We start from the raw sequence: 21,131 nt of genomic DNA, 5'->3' as shown, positions 1-21,131 counted from the left end.
AGGACACAAAAATTCACATTCAACAACCAGTAGCATTTCTGTAATAAAAACAAATCCCATTTATCATAAAAACAAACAAACAAAAAATACTTAGGAGTAAATTTAAACCAGGAGTTTTCATACTTAAACAATGAAAAAATGGAATAAAACACAAATAAATGACAAGATATCCCATGTCCATATGTTGAAAGAATTAACGTTAAACGTCTATCCTACCTAATGGTATCTACAAAAAAAATGTAATCTTTCTCAATTTCATTGGCAACATTCATAGAGATAGCCTCTTAAGATTTGTAAGGAACCACAAAAGACCCCAAATATTCAAATCAATCCTGAGCCAAAAAGCTGCCAACATTTCTAAACTTGACTTCAAAATACACTGCAATGTTACATTAATCAAAACAGCACAGTACTGGCATAAAACACAAACCAGCAGAATGAATAGGGAGCCCAGAAATAAATCCACATACTTAATCAACTTTTTTTTTTCAACAAAGGAGCCAAGAACACACATGGGGCAAGGACAAAATCTTCAATAAATGGTTGGGAAAACTGGCTATCCAAATACAATAGGAAAAAAAATTAAATCCTTTTCTAACACCATATGCATTAAAGGCATGAAGCTAAGATCAAACATTGTAAATCAACTAGATGAAAGCATAGGGAGAAATCTTTAATATGGTTAGCTGACTTTTTGATATGATACCATAAGCACAGGTCACAAAGATGTAAGCAGCAAATGAGGCTATAGCCAAATGAGACTAAAGGGCTTCTGCACAACAAATGAAATAATTAACAGAGTAAGCAGACATTCCTGGCATGGGAGAAAATAGTTGCAAAACATACCTCTGGTCAGAGGTTGGTAGGAAAGGTGTATTTAAAAACTCATACAACTCAGTAAGAAAACGTGATTTAAAAATGGGCAAAGTAGGCTTAAGTGGGTCAACATCCACATCCCATGTCAGAATGTCTAGGATTCAGCCCCAACTCTTCTTCCAATCCAGCTTCCTGCTCATGTGCCTGCAAGACAGCAGGTGACAGCCCCAGTGCTTCACTTCCCGACACCCACGTGGGAAATCTGAGTGGAATCCCTGGTTCCTGGCTTCGGCCTGACCCAGTGCTGGCTGTTGCAGACATTGGAGGTGTGACCCGATGGATGGGTGATGTGTCTCTGCTTCTCTCTCTGGCTAACAAATACATTTTTAATAAGAAAGAAAAAGGGACTGGCACAAGGAGCCCATTGTATAAAGTATCATAAAAGTTCATTAAAATGTGCACTGTGAACACATTGTGCATTGCTGTCCAAATGTTTGCACAAATAATAAACTTGTGGGGCTGGCACAATGGGTCAATTGGCTAATCCTCTGCCTGCAAGTGCCAGCAAATCCTATGGGTGGTGGTTTGTGTCCCACTGTTCTATTTTCCATCTGGCTCTCTACTTATAGCCTGAGAAAGCAGCAGATTGTCCAATAACTTGGGACCCTGCATCTATGTGGGAGACCTGGAGAAAGCTCCTGGCTCCTGGCTTTGGATTGGCTTAGCTCCAGCTGTTGTGGCCATGTGGAGAGTGAATCAGTAGACAGATCTGTTTTTCCTCTGTAAATATGCCTTTAGAATAAACTTGTTTTTAGCAGATCTCATTATCTGAAAGGTAGAGTAACAGAGAGAAATCTTCCATCCACTGGTTTACTTCTCCCCAAATGCCTGCAACAGCCAGGGCCTCAGCCAGGTTGAGACTAAGAGCCTCAAACTCTATTTAGGTCTCCCGTGTGGACAGCAGAAATCCGAACCCCCAGGTCATCATCTTTTACCCTTGGGCACAGTGGAAGGAAGCCAGAGTGGAATGACATAAAAGCATGACATAGCTGAGATCTGAACTTACACACTTCAATATGCGCTGCAGTTATTGTAAGAGGTGGCCCAACCTGCCACAGTAGGTTGCCCCTTGCTTTTTGTTTGTTTCTAAAAGATTTATTTATTTGGAGGTCAGAGTTATGAGGAGGGGAAAAGGGAGACCCTTTCATCTACTGGTTTACTTCCCACACAGTTACAACTACTAGGGCTGGCCCATGTCAAAGGCAGGAGCCTCTTCCGGGTTTCCACATGGGTGAGGGTCCCAAGGCCTTGGGCCATCCTCTACCACTTTCCCAGGCCATAAGGAGATCGGTCCTAAGTGGAGCAGCTGGGACATGAACCAGTGCCAATATGGAATGCTAGATAGGCAGTGGCTTTTACCTGCTACACCACAAATGCTACAATGCTGGCTTCACTCCGGAGAGGGAAAATCACAGATCTTCCACCTGCTGGTTCTTTCCCCTGACAGCGAGGTCTGGCCCAGGCTAAAACCAGGAGCCTAGAGCTCTGTGCAGGTGTCCCTCACTGGTGGCTCTGCTGCCTCCCCAGTGCATTTAGCAGGGAGCAGAACCAGCACTCTGCAGCCTTTAGGTCAATTCCGACTTTGCATCTGTTTTTGCACTGCATGGCAACCAAGAATGGCTTTTTTCATTTTTCAATGGTTAAAAGAAGAAAAAAAGCTTATAACACAATTGTGATAAACTCAGATTTTAGTGTCCATAAATCAGGTGGTTGTCCTCAACTCTTAACAGGAGAGTAGCTGCAGCTGAGACGGGCGGGTCCCAGAGCCTGAAGTATTTCTCGTCAGTTCTCTGCCAGCTGAAGTTAAACAGCAAATGTGACACAGTGCCCGGCGCTGCACGCCAGCCACTTAGATCTCCTCCAACTATGATACCAACAGCTCCGCTGAGTGTCACTTTGGGACCTGGCTGCACTGTTTCCTATCATAAGGCTTGGCACTAACACACCTGGGAATAGAGACAATGGCCCAAGTACTGGGTCCCCGACACCCACTCGGGAAACCCAGACGAAGTTCTTGGCTCCTGGCTTGGTACTGGCCCAGCCCTGACTGTTGTGGCCAATTGGGGAGTGAGCCAGTACACACAGAAGCTTTCCTCCATAACTCTGCCTTTCAAATAAACAATAAGCAAATCTTTAAAAACAACCACCTCAGGTTACCTCAGGCTTAAATTCCCTCACCATTTCCAATGTCCATGGTCTCTGCATAAGCCACAGCTGGGTAGGTGGTGGCCACCCTGACAGCCCCTTCCTGTGGGGCAGAACCCCCACCTTGGTCTGTCCAGGTACTGACCTTGGGCATAGAAGAGCTTTGCTGCTGCTGCCGCCTCCGCCGCTGTTGTTTTTGCGATTGAACCTTCTTTGGAGCTTGGCAAGCTGATTTTCAGCGTCCGGGATCCCAAAGCCGCCATTCTCCGCCCGCCCACGGGCCACGGGCTCTCCCTATAGGCTGGAGATCCGCACAGCCTGTCGGGAGCCCCGGGCTTTCCCACAGAGTTTCAGCTGGTGAGGAATCGTACTCTGCCTCACGGCTGCTATTTCCAATCAAGCCAAGCATCGCCACCTGACTTCCCCCAGGGACGCCCTCTTCCCAGACCTCCACCAGACAGCTCCAAACAGCGCGGCCCTTTCCGCTGGCACACCCTGTAGGTTTGAGTGGTAAAGGTTCTGACAGTTCGCCTGCTCTTCCAACCAGCGGTTCCTGATGCTCCATTCACTCCTAGCTGGGCCTTTTCTGGGCATCCAGGGCAGGGAGTGATCCAATATCAGCACCCTGGCTCAGGGGCTTCCTCCTGGGGCTACCTGGGGCAGGGTTGCCAGGTGTAGCAATTATACACTTGGAACTCCCAGTTAAATTTGAATTTCATATAAATGTTTTTAAAAAGATTTATTTATTTGAAAGGCAGAGTCACAGAGAAGGGAGAGACAGGGAAAGAAAGAGATCATCCATCTGATGATTCATTCCCCAAATGGCTGCAATGGGCAGGGCTGGGCCAGGCTGAAGCCAGGAACTTCAGCCAGATCTTCTAACAGGGTGCAGGGGGCCCAAGCACGGAGGCCATTGTCTGCTGCTTTCCCAGGTGCCTTAGCAGGGAGCTGAACTAGAAAGTGACAATTCACGGACAGTCGTCTGGCTGCTGCCTGGGATGCTACCATGCTGTAGTACTCCAGTTCTCATCCCAGCTGTTCTGCTTCCAATGCAGCTTCCAGCTAGTGCGCCCAGGGGAGGCAATGCCCACCCACACGGAAGACACGGCTCCTGGCTTTATCCTGGTCCAGACTTTACTGTGACCATATGGGGGAGTCAACCAGCAGATGGAAATTCTGTCACTCTTTGTTCATTGCTTTGCTTTTCAAATACAGCAAATAAACCCTACAAAAAAAAAAAAAAAAGGAGCAATGCCAGTTTGTCAAGTGTCATCTAATGTTTGTAGCTTCTCACACAGAAATGCTACCTGAGGGATGTGATATCACTGTCCATCCTTCAGAGATGGGAAGACTGAGGGATATAGACTTGCCACATCCACACAAATCCAGTGTAAACGTTTAACTTTTTCTTTTTGTTTCCAAATACTATGTTCTCGGTTGCCCTGCCCTTCCTGGCGGGTAAGCACATCATCACTTGCTTTTTTTTTTTTTTTAAGGGTCACTTTATGTACTTGAAAGGTAGAGTTACAGAGAGGGAGAAACAGAACAACTTTCCATCCCCTGGTTCATTCCCAAAGGGCCACCATGCCTGGAGATGGGGTGAACAGAAGCCAGGAGCCCAGAGCTTCATCTGCCAGTTCACTCTCCAGCTGGCTGCAACAGCCGGCACTGGGTCAGGCTGAATCATCCTCCACTACACTCCCAGGCCAGTCTCAAGGAACTGCAGTAACAGTGGAACAGCTGGGACTCAAACTGGCACCCCAGGGGATGCTGGCACCACAGGCAGCAGCTTTGCCTGCGACACTACAGCACTGGTCCCAATCTTTACTTTCTTAAAGTCTGTGTGGACCCAGTTCTAGTTACCAGATTTCCACTTCTCATGTTTTGTTCTAGATGAAAACTCTTATCGGGGATGTTTCAGGATCCAGAGGGAGCTGGCAGCCAATGACATTTCCATAGAGGAGCAAGCAGCATGATGTGGCCTAGCACAATATTGCTTAGCACTTTTGAGCCTTGCTACCCTTACAGATAAATTAACCAAAGCTAAGAAGAACAAAACTTGTTTCCACAAGGGATTGTGCCTGGAAGTGGTTATTTTATTTGCTCAAAGTTACAGAAATTACAGCCCAGAAGGCATTCATGGTTACTCACTTCTTGTTCAGAATTTGTGGGAACAGGATGGAAGTCATGATCCTTGATGACAAACTTGAAGCCAGAACAGCCGGATGGAAGCACGGTTGCCCATCCCTGGTGTCTCCACCAGGCCCAATCACACAGGCATGACCCAAACCACACAGACCCAACCCATAGCACACAGGCCGGGCCCACACCCCAGAGGCATGGCCTAATCACTCAGGCATGACCCACATCCCGTAGGCACAGCCCACTTCACACAGGCATGGCCTGGATGTGCCCTGGGTGGCTGTAGTATGACCGTGTGTCTTGTCTGACTCTTCACTTTGTCACTTTGATAGGAGTGAGGCAATAAAGACTAGCAGTTTTCACATGTTCAGACTTTAGTTTTTTAAATCAACTATGGCTATAAGCAGAGTAAACTACAATGAATTTAACATGTAAAAAATATATATTCCTAGTAGGAAATAAATAAAGTCCTAATTCTTTTCATGCTGTAAAGACAAACTTCCAGTCATATTAGAAAATTCCTCATTGCTGTCAAGCATTGGTTAAACTCCATTTGCCATAGGGGGAAAAAAAGTCTCCATGTGTGCATTTCTGATCGCAAGCACATGACTCTACCTATAGTTAAGGGACTCAAAATATCAAGACTGATTGGTTTGAAGGGCAGAACACCAGCAACACACACACACACACACACACACACACACACACACACACACACACACACACACACACATTTTCCATCCACCGGTTCACTCCCCCAAAGGCTGCAGCAGCTGGTCCTGGACCTAAGCCAAGACGCAGGAACTTCATCATGGTATTTCAAACGGGTGGCAGGGACCTGAATAGTTGATCCATCCCCTGCTGTTTTCCCATTAGCAGGGAGCTGGATCTGAAGTGGAGTGGTTAGGACCTAAACCAGTGTTCCGATATGGGATGGTGTTGTGGCAGGCGGTGGCTTAACCCGCAGTGCCGTAACACCAGTCCCCCAAGACTGGGACTTCTAACGCATCTTCTAAAAGACTTACGTGCTTATTCAGTAACTGCCCTCTCAGTTGCTATTGTCCATACAATCGGAATTACATATGTTACTAGCACTATCATCAGCAGAGTGCTATTCACACTTAGGTCGCCCAGGTTCAGAGCTGTACCTCATACATTCCAACATGAGAGTTCTTGACTTTGTGACACAGCACGGACCTGAAGACAGCATTTTTAAAAAGCTAGTGGAGCACACAAACAAGTATTGAAAAGTGAGAGAAATTTGCTTCAAATACTCACTCTCTGGAAAACACGACGACAAATAACTTGCTAGCAGCTGCCCAGGCATCCTCAAGAGGCAGGGGAGGGCCAGCCTTAGATGTGCATGTCCCCTAAGTTTTAAAAATGCGTCTATTAATAAGGTACAAAGTTTTGACTCAAGGTCACTGGAAATGAACTTGGGCTCAGAGGAAAAGTTTTCAGGGCACACCCAAACTGGAGTAAACCGCTGGCAAGACTTTCCGTGAGCATCTTCCTTGTCACCTTTCCTGGCATCAGAGCCTGGGGACCTTCCCAACCTCCTCTCTCCTCTTGGGGGGGGTCAGTAGAGGTGCCTGAAGAGCTGAGCTGGCAGGGACGGTGCACACAACAGGGCATGTAGGAGCCCATCGCCCTGGCCCCCAAGGGCTCGGGCTGGCATCCTCTGAGGCTGGGGGTGGGGCAGTGTGTTGAGGGCTTTGCGCAGGGCCCTTCACTACACGCTGCCTCAGCCTCCCCTCTGCTTACCACTCAAACCACAGCAAGGGCCACTTTCCAGTGTCGCACCCAACTAGCTGCAGTGCCTAAGCCCGAGCCTGAGGCTCACAGTGCAGTCGAGGCCAAGGTGAGCACAGCTTTTCTGGAGAGAGCCACCTGGTACGTGCTGGAGGCTTTGCTGATGTGTATATTCTAATAAAGCTTTATTTCCAAGGACATGGGAAAGGACTGGCTTAGAGCCCTGGAAACAAGTTGTCCCATCTCCTAGATAAAATCACACATGGCGCTTCTCTTCCGACAATAATGTACCACTCATAGTTCTGGCCAGATAATGTCCACTCCCACAATGTTTTGTCCAGCAGGGTCCTGCTATCCATAGAAGATCATTCTAAGGTTTTAGTGGATGCCTGAAATCATAGGTAATGCTCACCGCTAGGTATACCATGTTTTCTTCCTATACAGACTTACAGTAATGCTCAATTTGTAAATTATGCATAATTGGAAAATAACAACAGTTCTAACAACATACTGTAATAAAAGTTCTGTGATGGTGGCCTCTCTGTGTCACCACAGTGGACGGGAGCTCTTGCACTCTGGATCTGCAGATGTGGCAGAGACAGCTGGAGTGCCCTGAAGAGTCAATATTTATGACCTACAGTTGCACATCAGCCTGATTGGAAATGGAGGGAAGCCTGGAGGAGCCGACTCTGTGTCACTCAAAAACCTGGGCACAGAGCTGCTCTTACCTGCAGCTAATGGAGGAGATGTGATCAAGAGCAGAGGGTCGGTGACAGGCGCGGTACAGAGGAAAGTGATTAATCAGGCCTGCACGGCACCTGAGAGGCTAAAAAAGGGGCCATGCATCTTCCCAAGGAACCAGATCTAAGTCAGCACTGAAGAAGCCACTGTTTAATCAAGAGGGCTTTATGGACGCGAAGCGCCTGACTGCAGAACCAGAATAGAGAGTTATAAAAGTTAGAGTAGCAGGAACCACAAATCACAGAATTTCTTTCAGGTAGAGGAAATCATGGCCATTTCCTTAGCCACCTGTTGCATATTACCCCTGGGGAAAGCGGAAGCCCAAGAAAGGGGCAGCAACCTGCCCAACCAGCGTGTAGAGGAAGATCCTGGGCCATCTCAACTTCCAACTTGATGCTACTTCTAGGGGTAGGGAGGAGGGGGGACAGTTGGATTTCAAAGGGAGCTCGCTGAAGGCATGAATGCTCACGATAGGATGAGAAATGGTCCCAGGAAACGTGTGAAATCTGCCAGGAGGAAAAGAGGGTGGCCTGTCACTGCTCAGGGGGCTGGCGGGAAGTGCACGGGGTAAAGCATCAAATGGCCGTCTTCCCAGGAGTACAGGTGCTGGTCTCTCATGTTGTAGGCCAGCATGGCAAGGACAGACTGGGAAGTCCTGAACTCGAAGTTGGCATTGATCTGGTTCCCTCCGAGCAGATCAAAGGCAAACGTGACCCTCGTGTCTCTGGTGTCCGTGACGTAGAGGACCCCGCGGGCGATGAAGGCATTGCCGGCCTTGGACTTGGGGTATGTGGTGTTGATGTGCTGCACCACGGAGAAAGTCCTTTCGTCCAGCTGTGCCACGATGATGCTGGAGCCATCCATGCTTGATGCATAGATGATCCACAGGCCCCTTTCGTCCACGGCCAGGTTGAAGTACGTCTTGGAATTGGTGAAAAGGTATTTTCGGTCAAAATAGAGGGCGTTTTCAAGCTTCAGCATTTCAGATGTTTCTTTGCCAAAATCAAATCTGGAATGTGTCAAGCAAAAAAAAAAAAAAAAAAAAGGAGCAGACAGGGGTCACTACTTTTGTGGACAAATGTGGTTTGATGGGTTCCTCTAACTAACCCAAGCAGGTGGCCTGGAGGGAGGCCTGGACGCCTGCTGTAACAGGGCCCCAGTGCTACGGGCAGCCAGGCTGTGCCGCACAGTGAGTGATCACATAGTGAGTGGCTGCTAAAGCCAGCACCTCCTGCAAGCACAAATGAGTTCACAGGGAAGTGACCACTCCCTAGCCTGTGACCCAACCCTCGGGGGATGGCTGGCCCCTGTGGAAGATGACCCAGCCCAATCCTCCCAATTTTACAAATGACAAAGGGGTGGTTGGCCCATGAGTGCAAATGTAAGCAGCGGAGCAAGAGTTTGAAGGAAGGAATTCCAAGCTGGATGGGGCAGGGCTGAGGGTAATTCCTTCATTGTATCCTGTGATTTTAAGGGAACTCTGGATTACATTTAAAAAATTTTTTTCTTTTTAAAAAATCTTTTTTATTATTATTCTTATTATCATCATCATCATTTTATGATACAGTTCCATAGGCCCTTGGGATTTCCCTTATCCCCTCCATTACATTTTTTAAACAAGTGAATTCTGGAGCAAAAGGTTTCTAACTCCATGGATTCAGAGACGATCAGGTTGAAAGTAAACCCCCAGAGGGCGCCATTGAGCAGCACAAGCAGGGACTGAGGGTTTGTGGCTCAGCATCTGAGCTGAACAGTCTTGAAATCAATAAAGAAACCTCGCAGCAAGCATGAGAAGAAAATACAACAGGAAGGGGTGCTTGGGGAGGGCCTGGCCTTCTCGGTTCACAGGGTTTCGCCTTCCTCTGGGTGCTGGGACTTAGTCCTGTCGTGTGCCCAGTCTGGCCCTGGCACCTGCCTTGCTGGGTGAGGCTCCTTTCTCCCAGCAAGCGCAGGGTCTCAGATCTGCCTCTCCCTCTGCTCCCAGCCTGTGGCCAGGCACACAGCAGGGGCTGGGTTTGGGTCAGTGGTCCTTTGCTCCAGGCACAAGCTCCAAGCGAGGTGAGTGGGAGGACAGGTAGAGATGACAAGGGAACCCGGTAGAGGGGGAAGAGGCCTAGGAAGGGACACTGCCCGCTACAGGCTGCCACTGCCTGGCACTGCTGATCTCCTTGCACATTGCCTTAGGTAGTTGTCTCCAACTCAGTCTGGGCTCTCTTGTGCTGGCAGCTTGAAGGCGGGGAGGGGCCCAAGGACCCAGTAGCTTTGAATGCCCAGGACTGAGCCATCCACTGAAGCCAGCAGATGCAAGATGCTCTTTCAAATAAATAGATAAATCTTTCAGAAAAAGAATTTGTCACGAGAGCAGAACTCCTCTGGGAGAGTTGTGAGGCAATGATTGGAGGGCTTGCTGCTTTAGCTAAGAGGCAGTCTGGGTCAGGGGGCCAGCAGGGGGAGTGGGCACAAGAGTGGAAGCATGAAACGAGGGATCTTGTGCCCCTGCAGTGCCTGCTGATCTGCCTATGGTGACTCGGTTCCATCTCTGAGGCCCAGAGCTGCAGCAGCAGCAGCTGCCCAGCCACTGGTCTGGGCGCAATGCCTCCCTCCAGGTGACCACCTGGGACTGCAGAGAGAGCGGGTCTGGCCTCGGGCTGCACTGGGAAGACAGGGTATTCCAAAAGCAAAGTCTCCAGACATGAAGGTGCGGTCCCTGGTCTTCACTCCCAAAGGCTTCCCAGACAAAACTGGTATTTAGGGGAGGAGCCCTGCCCATCCAAGTCCAAGATGCCCCTTGGCTCTGACTTTCCTGGAGTGGAGGGTGAATGGATCAGGCAGGAGCTGGGTCACGGGCTCCATGCAGTATTCGGCAGTTTGTTCAGTTGGCTGATGCTGGGTTACCTGTGACTGTGCGCCAGCCTTAGCGACGTGCAGATGACAAGAACACAGACCTGACCCCTCAGTAGCTCATGAAGGCACCACATGGCAGGTGCTGCCCGAGACACGTGGTCCTGTGATGCTGGGGCAAACGGAGCAGGGGCTGTGGGGCCGAGCGACTCACCTCACGATGGTATTGGAGCCTCCCTTGTGGTAGTAAAGGGAGTTGTTGTAGATGGCGTGGCCACAGCCGTGGAAGTAATACGGCAGGTGGATGAACGTGCAGCTGCCGTTGAGCAGTGAGGGCTGGTCTTTGAACTCCTTCACCATGATGCCTGTGGGGAGGAAGGGAGCGACAGCTGCTGCAAGCTGCCCAGTGCCCACAGGGGGTTCAGAAGGAGGGGCGCCGAGAGTGCGATGTCCCCTCAGGTGCCCTGGCCTTGTGACGAGTCTGACATTCCCACCCTGCCAGTGCAGTTCTCCCAGTGGAACCCCGAGCTGTCTCTCAAAGCTCACGGCTGTAAGGATTGGTTCGGCTCCTCTGGAGAGACCTGGTACTCTACCCCTGCATCCCACTCTGAGATGTTGTATCAAAGCCATGTTGGGGCTCAGAGAACCCTATCTCCCCCCAAAACTGTGTGTTCTGGCATGCTAACCGTTTGGCCCGAAGGAAAAGTGCACACTGCTCCTGCCCGCGCAGGTGCAAGGAGACACCCACAGGAATTCCCTTATCTGGGTTCACACTGCAACAGCCTCTCCATCTCACCCTGTGCCTCCTTATCTGTCTCTGCAAAGGCAACTGAGGAATGTGCCCCCCTCCCCACCTCACCCCACCCTGCCAGGCCATGCCCTTGGTGAGTTCCCATCTGTCCTGTGGGCCCATTCAGATTCCAGCTCATCCCTGCCTCCCCAGAGATCATTCAAACACTTCAACACCCTTGCTGACAGGGGTGTGGGGTCGGAGACCACCCTCCCATCACCTGTTCACCATTCCACATGTCTTTTCTCCTACTGGCTCTTTCCCACTGAATTCCAGGGATCCTTCCGAAAGGCAGAATGGAAACGTTCCCTCTTCGCCGCATCGCACAGGCCCATGTGTGTGCTTGGGGAGATAGGGTTCCCTCGATCTGCTCATGCTTTCTGCTGCAGCGGCTGCCATGGCACCCACATTCCTTTTGAGCCCCAGATCCTTCGGAGCTGAACACCCTGTGGCTACTGTCAGGTGACATGCCAGCCCCAGGGAAGAGAAGCGGCCACTTCTTCTCAGCTGCTTCTCCAGCCAGTGAGCACTGCCAGGTCACCACCATGGATAATCCCTGACCGCCCACCTCTAGGACAGTATGATGGTTCATGTGTAGATGCAGGGTGAGAGCAAGCTGGCCTGTTACCTTCTCCTCTGGGCCCTCTGTCCTGCCCACAGCTGAGAAAGATGGCTAAAGGTATTCTCCTGGGGGAGAGCCAAACTTAGAGCAAGATGGGCAGTGCACCAAGAATTTTATCTTTGGGGGTTAGTGTTGCAGTAAAGCAGGTTCAGCTGCCACTTGCAGTGCTAGCATCCCTGCTAATGCCCCTGAAAAGGCAGCGGGTGATGGCCCCAGTAGTTGGGTCCCTACTACCTACATAGGAGACCAGAACAGAGTTCTTGGTTCCTGGCTTTGGCCTGACCCAAGATCACTTAGGGAGTGAGCCAGCACATGGAAGATTCCCCCTCTTTGTTTCAAATAAATATTTTTCTTAAAAGATTTATTTATTTTTATTGGAAAGGTGGATACAGAGATAAGGAGATACAGAGATCTTCTGTCCACAGATTCACTCCCCAGTGGCCGCAGTGGTTGGAGCTGAGATGAGCTGATCTGAAGCCAGGAGCCCAGAGCGGCTTTCCAGGTTTCCCATGAGGCTGGAGGGTCCCAAAGCTTTGGGCCATCCTCTACTGCTTTCTCAGGCCACAGGCAGGGTTTGTGAACTGGTACTCGTATGGGATCCAGACAAATGCAAGGTGAGGGTTTTAGCCACTAGGCTATCGTGCCAGGCCCAAATAAATAAATAAATCTTTTAAAAAAGAATTTATCTCTGATAACTTCCACTTTGTGTTTAACAGGTTGCAAGGCATAAGCCATCATGCTATTTCTTTACTTTTAAATACTTTGGTTAAAAATGTATAAAGTTGGGGCTGGTGTCATGGCTCAATTCATTAATTCTTCATCTTCAAGTGCTGGCATCCCATGCGGGTGCTGGTTCATTCCCTGCTGCTCCCACTTCTGGTCCAGCTCCCTGCTTGTGGCCCGGGAAAACAGCAGAGGATGGCTCTAAGTTTGGCACCCTGTACCCATGTGGGAGACCCTGAGAGCTCTCAGCTTTGGATTGGCTCTACTCTGGCCATTAAGGCCATTTGGGGAGTGAACCAGTGGACGGAAGATCCTTTTGTCTCCCCTTCTGTCTGTAAATCTGCCTTTTCATTAAAAATAAACCTACACTGCAGCTCCCCAGTCATGCCCCTGTGACCCGAGCTACAAGGCTTACCACTAGCATGTTCAAAAGAAGCAAGTGTTTTGCCCACTCCCTTGTCCTTCAGCGGGGGCTTCAGGTGCAGAGACAGAGTAAGTCTGAAGATGGGCCATGGGCTGAAAACACACTTAGAGCACACAGGCAGAGCATCTGCGAGAGTACCTGAAAAGTGTTCAGTCACCCAGATGCGGCTATCACTCTTGTTAGCAGACTCTCTGATCCAGGTCCCAAACGTCTCCTTCACCTTGAAGACTTGGGTTGGGTTTCCGATGGACGTGATCATGGATTCTGTTGGCAGAAGAGAAAGAGACTGGAGAGTTAGCAACCTGCCCATGACGACTTTAAGGCATCCACCTTCATAACGGGACGCTTTGCTTTAGTACCTGCTTGTGGGGAGTGACGTTCACTGACTTTCTCATCAACTTTGCCAACCAAGGTGTCGTCGTTGGGCACGGCACATGTCTCACCTACAATGACAGCAGCAACATTACCCAGAGCAGACAGAGTTGGCACTGGGAGATGCATATAATATGACAATTGCTGCTCCCCACTCCTTGCTCAGGCCGAGCCCCCCAAGCTCTCCCTTTGCAAGAAGCCCACCGAGTTTCTTGGATTTGGCTCTTCAGCAGACTTAAGCTGAATGTTTCTAATTTTGTTCCCTTGCTTGGTAGGTTCCCAACAAACTTTCTCTGACCACAGTTGTTAAGAAGCAATCCTGGTAGGATGGCAATGCCTTAGTTTACCTTGTCTTGCTACAGTACAACACCACAGACTGAGCACTTTATCTTTTCAAAATTGAAACTCATTTAAGAGATGAGAGAAGACTCCCAGGGACTGGGATTAGGCCAGGAGCCAATAACCCAATCTTATTTTCCCAAGTGGGTAACAGGGGCCTAAATACTTGTGCCATCACCACTGCTTCCTGAAATCTGTATTAGCAAGAAACTACAGAATAGTGCCATGGCTTGAGTTCAGGCTCTCTAGTAGGGGTTTAAACACCTGGCAACAAAGGACTCACTGGTAGAAGGCAAAGGGAGGAGCATGGCTTCTGGTTTAAGCATTATTCATGACCCTGGGTCCAACCTCTGCCTACCCAGAGGCCACCCGAGGGTCTCTGGCTGCAGAGCCTTTGGTCAAACGAATTCTGCAGAAGTTCAGGTCAGACTTCCTCTCGGGCACGGTCCCTGCTCAGGCCGTTGCCCAGGGGTGCTGAGCAGAGGGCTGAGGCTAACAGCAGGTGGAACTGGCTGCCAGCCACCGAGCTGTTTTGCTGTGAGTGAACGGGGTGCTGGCTGTTGGGGACAATGATGAAGAGGCTCTGTTTGTTGGGGACAAAGAGTGGCGATGTGCCCACTTCCAGAAGGAACAGTACACCCCCATTCACCTGCAAACCCTTTAGGAAACTCCAGGTGGGACCCTCCTCTATGTTTTGTACTGAAGTGCTGGCCTCAAGCAGAACCGTCTTGTGGTTTATAGCCAGACAGGTCCTAGGTCCTGGATGCCTCTTCTGGAACCCCATTCCCAAATCACCCAAAAGGTATTTTCCACTTAGTGGGACCCTTGATTTCTAATTAGCTTTCAATTTCATGGCCACTCGCGCTATAACTTAGCAGCAGCACTGCTCAGGTAATCCTGGTCCTTGCTTGGCCTGGGTCACGCCCCAAAGTGTGAATTTCCATCTCTGAGGGTGTTCTGTTGGCAGTCAGGTGAACCTGGGTTTGATCCTGTGTTATCACTTACTAACCAAGTGCTCTTGGAAAAGCTACTAAGCCCCTTGGGTTGATTGTTTTGGATCAACATGTTACAGGAAATAATGCACGCACTGTTAGAGTATTGTTGTAACGATTAGATGGACTAACCGCTGAGCCTGGCGAATCATCACCACTCAAGTCAGTGGCAGTGGGTGGGTGGGTATTAGCACATAAGCCCTTGGTTAGGTTAGGATGTTGGAGTGCCTGGGTGGAGAACCTGACTCCACCTGCCATCACGGCTTCCTACTAATGTGCATCCTAGAAGGCACCAGGTGACAGCTCAAATGGTTGGGTCCCTACAACCCACCTGGGACAGTCGGACTGAGTTCTGGCTCCAGACTTCAGCCACTTCAGTTCTGGCTGTTGAAGGAATTAGGGAAGGAAGCCAGCAGGTTGAGAGCTCCCCGTCTCCCTGTTGACAGCAGTGCTGTCATGGCTATTTGGAAGGAGTTAACCCATCGGAACTTCCCCAGCAGCTCCTGACAGCAGTAAAGCCAGTCATTGTCCCAAGATGGCATTAGTGGAAAAGTGTACAGTTCAGCCTCCAAACCTTTTCAGGGGAGAGGAAAGAGGAATGGCAGCTATGGTGAGGGGGCCTGGTCTGGCGATTAAAGAAAGCAGAGAGATGAAAGAGGGAGGAAGGCCCACTTCTAAACCTGCCTCTAGTTCCCAGCCCAGGGCTGCCTCTCAGCTCTCCCAGTAGTACGCTGCCAGGGGGATGCTCCTTTGCGCAAACTCTCCTCCCTCTTTCTCTGTTTTACATCTGGTCACACACCCTGGGTAGAAGGGCTGTTCTCGGGTGGGGGTTGCTGACCTTCACATTGGCCAGTGAACAGGTGTGGCTGCCGCGGGCCTTTGGCTCTCCTGTTCCCTGGAGGCCCCGGTGGGCCAGGAGGGCCAGGAGGGCCAGGGGGACCAGGGGGACCTGCTGGGCCTGGGTCACCTTTGGCACCTGTATATGGAGAGAGAGAGAGAAGGGGAGGGCAATTAAGGAACAATGGAAGAACTCTAAACAGAGATTCAGCTTCGCCTGCAGGAAATGGACTAGTCATCAGCCAATGAGAGCCTCCCCTTAGGCCACCCCTTCCCAGAGCTGCTTGTCTACGCTGGGTGAAGGACCAGTCACATGGCAGGAATTGTGCTGAGCTTTGCCACACCCCCATTGTTTTTCCACATAACTCCATGGGTGGTAGATGTAACACATCCAGCAACCGTGTCTTGGCCAAGTTCATCAACTTGCACAGAGCCAGGATGCAGGGAGCTTTCCTGGCATAGGGGACAGGCTTGGTCATCTGTAGTCAGGGTTGTAGAGCTCTGCTGGATGCAGGGAGCTCCAGGCACCCTTTGGCTTCATGACCTTGGGCAGGGAAATCAACCCTCCTGAGCCTGTTCTTTACTGGGTCTCAAAGTCTGTGCTCATAGGCACTGCTGTGTGTTGATTCAGCAGTTGTTCTCCCTACATACCTGCAGGTAGCCATGGCCCTAACTTCCCGGGGCACGGACCATTGCTTGGGAGCTTTGCTATAGAGGACGCAGTGTGTGTGCTCCTCAGCCCTCTGTTTTTCCCCGGGTTCTGAGCTGAGAATGGTGAGCAAAGGCCTCCCATTCAGACCAAAGAAGCCTTTTCAGTCTTCCTGAAGGAGACAAATGGGGCGGTAGGGGCTGAAGCTGCAATGCTGTCCCCTCAGCACCAGGCAGAGGCAATGGGGGCTGGCACTCCTGCACCTTCCCCACTCCCCACCAGGAGGCACACTCCACTCTGGCCTGGTTTCCTAATCTATAGTCAAGGTGAACTCAAGGATGGCTTATCATCACCCCCAATTTGTGCAGTGGCTTGACTGGGGGGGGGGGGGAGGTGGTTGTGGGATGCAAGACTCCAAACTGTCAAGTTATCAAAAAAAAAAAGTATGTATTTCATGAAACTAGATCTTAAACACACAAATAGTTCTCAGTGTTATGCATTCTGCTTGTCAAGGTCCCCTGTGTTTGAAAACCAAGTGTGCTCTCCATCCTTAAGGCTCTGTGAGTTCCTCACCCGTTCTGGGTGCTGGGAGGGTGCCTGATTCAGGCTCTTGCCTCTGAGCACCTGTGACCACCCTCGCTCCTCGAGGGCAGGTATCACATCGCACTCATTTTCCAACCGACAGTCGTAGGCAAGGTCTCTGATTCCTAAGTGGTGCTCTTGCGTAGTCAGTAAGTGCTGCTTGAGCTAGCCGGGGGACGCAGATGGCCTCCAAAGCTCTGTGTGGATGTAAAATCCTCCTGCCTATCCCTCCTCAGTGGACCATCAGTTGTCACCTATTCTCTCTGCCAGGCGACTGTCTCGGTGTGGCTTGCTGTACCCCTCTCCTTATCCCCCCAGAACTTTCTCACTTACAAACACCAACTCTCTGCTTGTACTCTGAGCTAGAAAATCAGCTGCTGCAGTCTGCCCTGATTGTATGCCAAGAGGCAGAGGTCCAGGACCTGACAGGGCTCCATCTTGAATTTCTGTCCAACGTCCTGGGAGACACAGTCAGGCATTCACCTCCCAGTCCTGTTCCAGACTTCGCCGCATTTCATTAAGCACTGAGCAAAGGAAGCCTGTTGCTTCCATCCAGCGCTGCTGCACAGCTTTTAAATCTGAATCATCAGCTTGACTTGCGTGAGGCTCCCAGGTCTGAGCTGCCATGGGCAGTAGCATGTGCTGGCTGATTCTGAAAACACAGACTGCAGAACCTGTTGCCATACACATGGCCCCGTGCAGCCAGCGTGGGTCTCCGAGGAAAAGCGGCAGGCAGGCCTCAGGGCTCCAGGGCCTTACCTGACAGAAGCACATCATTGGACACGTCTCCTTTGTCTCCCTTCTCCCCCTTCTGCCCGGGCGGGCCCTCGTTCCCAGTGGAGCCCAGTTCACCGAGGTCTCCCTTCTCTCCCTTTTCCCCGGGATTTCCTGTGGCTCCAGGTGGCCCTGAAGAGGGGAGGAAATGATATATTAGTCCTGTTGTGCAAGGGATTCTGAACAACACTTCGCGATCTTTGTAAGTCCCACTGAAGGGGGCGAGGAAGCAGCTTTACAAACACACACAAAACCTCGTTAGGGCAGCAGGGGGCGCAGCTCCATAAAAGAATCCCCTCTGCAGGTGGGTAGAGAAGAAGGCGGTGGAAGGAGTGAGTCCCCAGAGGGATGGTGGCCAAGCTGGTCATAGTGGAAAGAGGGTAGGGGTCCTGATTAGAGGCCTGGCACTGTCCCCACCAAGGCTGACGGGGTCACTGGGCAGAGCTTGTTTGGTGCTATTGCAGTCCGTGTTATTCACGTGACTTAAGTCACTCCCTACCACCTGTCTATCGAGATCGGCTGTGCAGTTACCCTTCCAGGAACTTTATTAATGATGTCGAGAGTGAGGCACATGGCAGGTAAAGCCAATACTGCCAAGGGATTTCCTCTCAGAGGGCCTCCCTCAGGCCGTCCAAAGAGACACTTTCAATCCCAAGAGCAGTATGGGAAAGGCTGCCCATCAGTAGTGATGGCGGTGGTGTTGACAAGCGTAATAGGGGAACATTCCGGCTGCTATTTGGGAGGCGGGACTCCCTAAGCAATTGCTAATCACTTACACACGGCTGGAAACCAGGCGAACTCTAGGTAATAGCTCGTCTCTGCTCCGGGCCAAGGGGGGCACAGTGGCACAGGGCCCCTCCCAACTCACTGCCTGGAAGTGGGTCCTGGCAACACAGAGAGGGAGAACCCACACCGAGATGAGGAGCCAGAACTTTGGGTTTGCCTGCCAATCCACAGGTGGCTAGAATAAGATAGCAGAGAGAGCGGTGTAGGAATCCCTAGATATCAGCAGAGGGCGCCCTTGGGTCAGAGTTTTAATAGTTAAGGCAAGTGGCAGAAAAGGCATCGGGTAAAATTCAAACAAAAACTCGTCAGAAGACTAGCAATAGAGGGAAACTTACTCAGTCTCAAAGGGAATCCAGAAAAAAATCCTCAGCTGGGGCCAGCGCTGGGGTGCACTGGGTTAAGCCGCTGCTTGCCACAGCAGCACCCCATGCAGAGTGCTAACTGGAGCTGGCTTCATTCTCTCTCTCTGCAACTCTTTCACATAAATACATCATATTTTTAAAATATGTCTCTTTCTGTTTCCCCTCTCTGTCACTCTACCTTCCAAATAAATGTATATATATATATTTAAAACTCTGCAGCTAACCTATTTAATGGTGAAGGACTAAATATCTAACATTGAAAACAACATAAAGATAATCCATTTTCTTTTTACATTTTAAAAACATCTAAAAATATTTATTTATTTCAAAAAGTTAAAGAGAGAGAAAGAGACAGTGAGAGAGAGAGAGAGAGAGAGAGACTCCATTTGCTAGTTCACCCCCCAGATAGCTGTAATGGTAGTGCTGGGCCATGCAGAAGCCAGGAGCCAAGAGCTTTACTTGGGTCTCCCATGTGGGTGACAGGACCCAAACATTCCCATGAGCAGGGAGTTGGACTGAAAGAGGAGTAGTCAGGACCCAAACGGGAACAATCATGGGATGCAGTATAACAGGCAGTGGCTTTGCCCACTATGCCACATACTGGCTCCAAGATAGCTTACTTTTCTCAGCTTTATTTAACACTCTACTGGAGGTCCTAGTTAGGAAAATAAAATGAGGAAAAAGAATGACAAGGCATACAGATTGGAAAGGATGATGTCAAAACAGAGAAAAACCAGAGGCAAATGTTGGGGTTCAGAAGATGACACACCAAAGTAGGACCCTTTTTGGCATGCCAAGCATTGAACCTAAGCAAAAGCATGTGCTGCGTCAGCCCACCTAGGCACAGGCAGGAGGCATGTGGAATCCCCTGCATGAAGGTCGGACAACCTCCAGCCCCGCCCTGAAATCTCACTAGCTGGGGGAAGTCCAGGAATGCAGCCAGATCATGTCTGGTCTGGGAAATCACTCAGCTTCCAGGGAACCTCTTTTTTTTTTTTTTAAGATTTATTTATTTTTATCAGAAAGGCAGATTTCCCAAGAAAAGGAGATACAGAGAAGAAGATCTTTTATCTGCTGGTTCATTCCCCAATTGGCCACAATGGCTGGAGCTGAGCTGATCTGAAGTCAAGAGCCAGGAGATTTCTCCGGGTCTCCCACACAGGTGCAGGGTCCCAAGGCTTTGGACCATGCTCTGCTGCTTTCCCAGGCCACAAGCAGGAAGCTGGTAGGGAAGTGGAGCAGTTGGGACACAAATCAGCGCTTTTTTGGGATCCCAGCACTTGGAAGTGGAGGGTTAGCTAGTCGAGCCATCACACTGGCCCCAGGGGGAATTTTTCTATACACTGAGTGCTGTCTGTCTTTTAGACAGGCTCTCCCAACCAGTCCCACTTACCATCCCTCAAATGAAACTCCACTTTCTGTTCTCCTCTCCCCTATGGGGAATGGGCCAATGAGATGGTGGCCTGCGGCTGACTATGCCCCCAGCTTTTCTTGTGCTGTGGTTCCTCCCTGCTACATGGGAATCTGTCTGCATGCCTTTTGTCCTTTTTAATTCATCACCAGGGAACCCACACAGGGCAGAGGAGGAAACTCCCCTTTGCCTTTGCTCATATCTTTGTGACCCTCAAACTCCACCATCAAGAAGACTTCAGACCCACCGCCTTCTCTGCCCTGCCGCTCCCCTGCCCCTTCTCCTGATTTCTGGCTAAACAACTGCCCAAGTGTCCTCTTCTTATGTCCCATCAACCTGGCCAATCCCTGTTCTAGAACTGCATCCTTCTGGTATTGCAAATGTCTCCCCTTTAGGTTTAACATCCAATCCCACACATCCCACTGCTCCCACCCCTGCCATGCTTGGCTCTGCACCAGCCCCTGCAGCCACAGGGAGGTCATTTTGCCACAACACAGCCCAGTTCATGCTGCAGTCTGTGAGGAACAGGGCTTGGTCATTGTCTGATACTAGATTATTCCCTTTAAAGGATGTGACACTCTCAGCCTTTCAGTTGCCCCAGAGGGGTGATAAATATCAACAAGTGTCTACTTTTCTGTTGCTAGGGAGCAGCCATGGATGGTCTCAACTAAAGGCACCTGGAGAACTCACACTCCCAATGGCTGTTGGGAAGCATCGTGGACAGAGACATGGCTTTCAGCCAGTTACACAAAACCTGTGTGTGAAAACCAGGATGTCCAGTTACAGTGAGGGTCGGAGCCCCCCAGGCCCTCACCTCTGCCAGCTGCAAACCTCAGATAAGCGCCACCTCTCAGGGATGTCCCAGCTCAGAACACATCCCTCACCGTGCCATCAGAAACCCATGGCTCTAGGCCATCCTTGCCCAGGTCACCAGGACATCCAGCACTTTGGCATGTGGTCTGGAGGCGACT

The 21,131-nt window shown here is 50.2% G+C and overlaps 1 protein-coding gene across 1 annotated transcript in view; it reads right to left on the bottom strand.

Annotated features, from left to right (window-relative positions):
• Positions 1–8,196: 8,196 nt before the first annotated feature.
• GLDN (gliomedin) overlaps positions 8,197–21,131 on the bottom strand; it is a 51,082-nt gene continuing 38,147 nt past the window's right edge. Inside the window, exons 5-10 of the mRNA XM_040968449.1 lie at positions 17,587–17,733; positions 15,598–15,735; positions 13,416–13,499; positions 13,195–13,320; positions 10,712–10,862; positions 8,197–8,665 (exon numbers count right to left, since the gene is read on the bottom strand). Of these exons, the coding sequence (XP_040824383.1) occupies positions 8,197–8,665; positions 10,712–10,862; positions 13,195–13,320; positions 13,416–13,499; positions 15,598–15,735; positions 17,587–17,733 (1,115 nt within the window). The remainder of the gene's footprint in view (positions 8,666–10,711; positions 10,863–13,194; positions 13,321–13,415; positions 13,500–15,597; positions 15,736–17,586; positions 17,734–21,131) is intronic.

Source organism: Ochotona curzoniae, unplaced genomic scaffold (assembly GCF_017591425.1).
Source record: "Ochotona curzoniae isolate NIBS_2020 unplaced genomic scaffold, NIBS_Ocur_1.0 scaffold_4701, whole genome shotgun sequence".
Classification (NCBI taxonomy): Eukaryota; Metazoa; Chordata; class Mammalia; order Lagomorpha; family Ochotonidae; genus Ochotona; species Ochotona curzoniae.
This window is presented reverse-complemented; position numbering and strand designations above follow the sequence as displayed.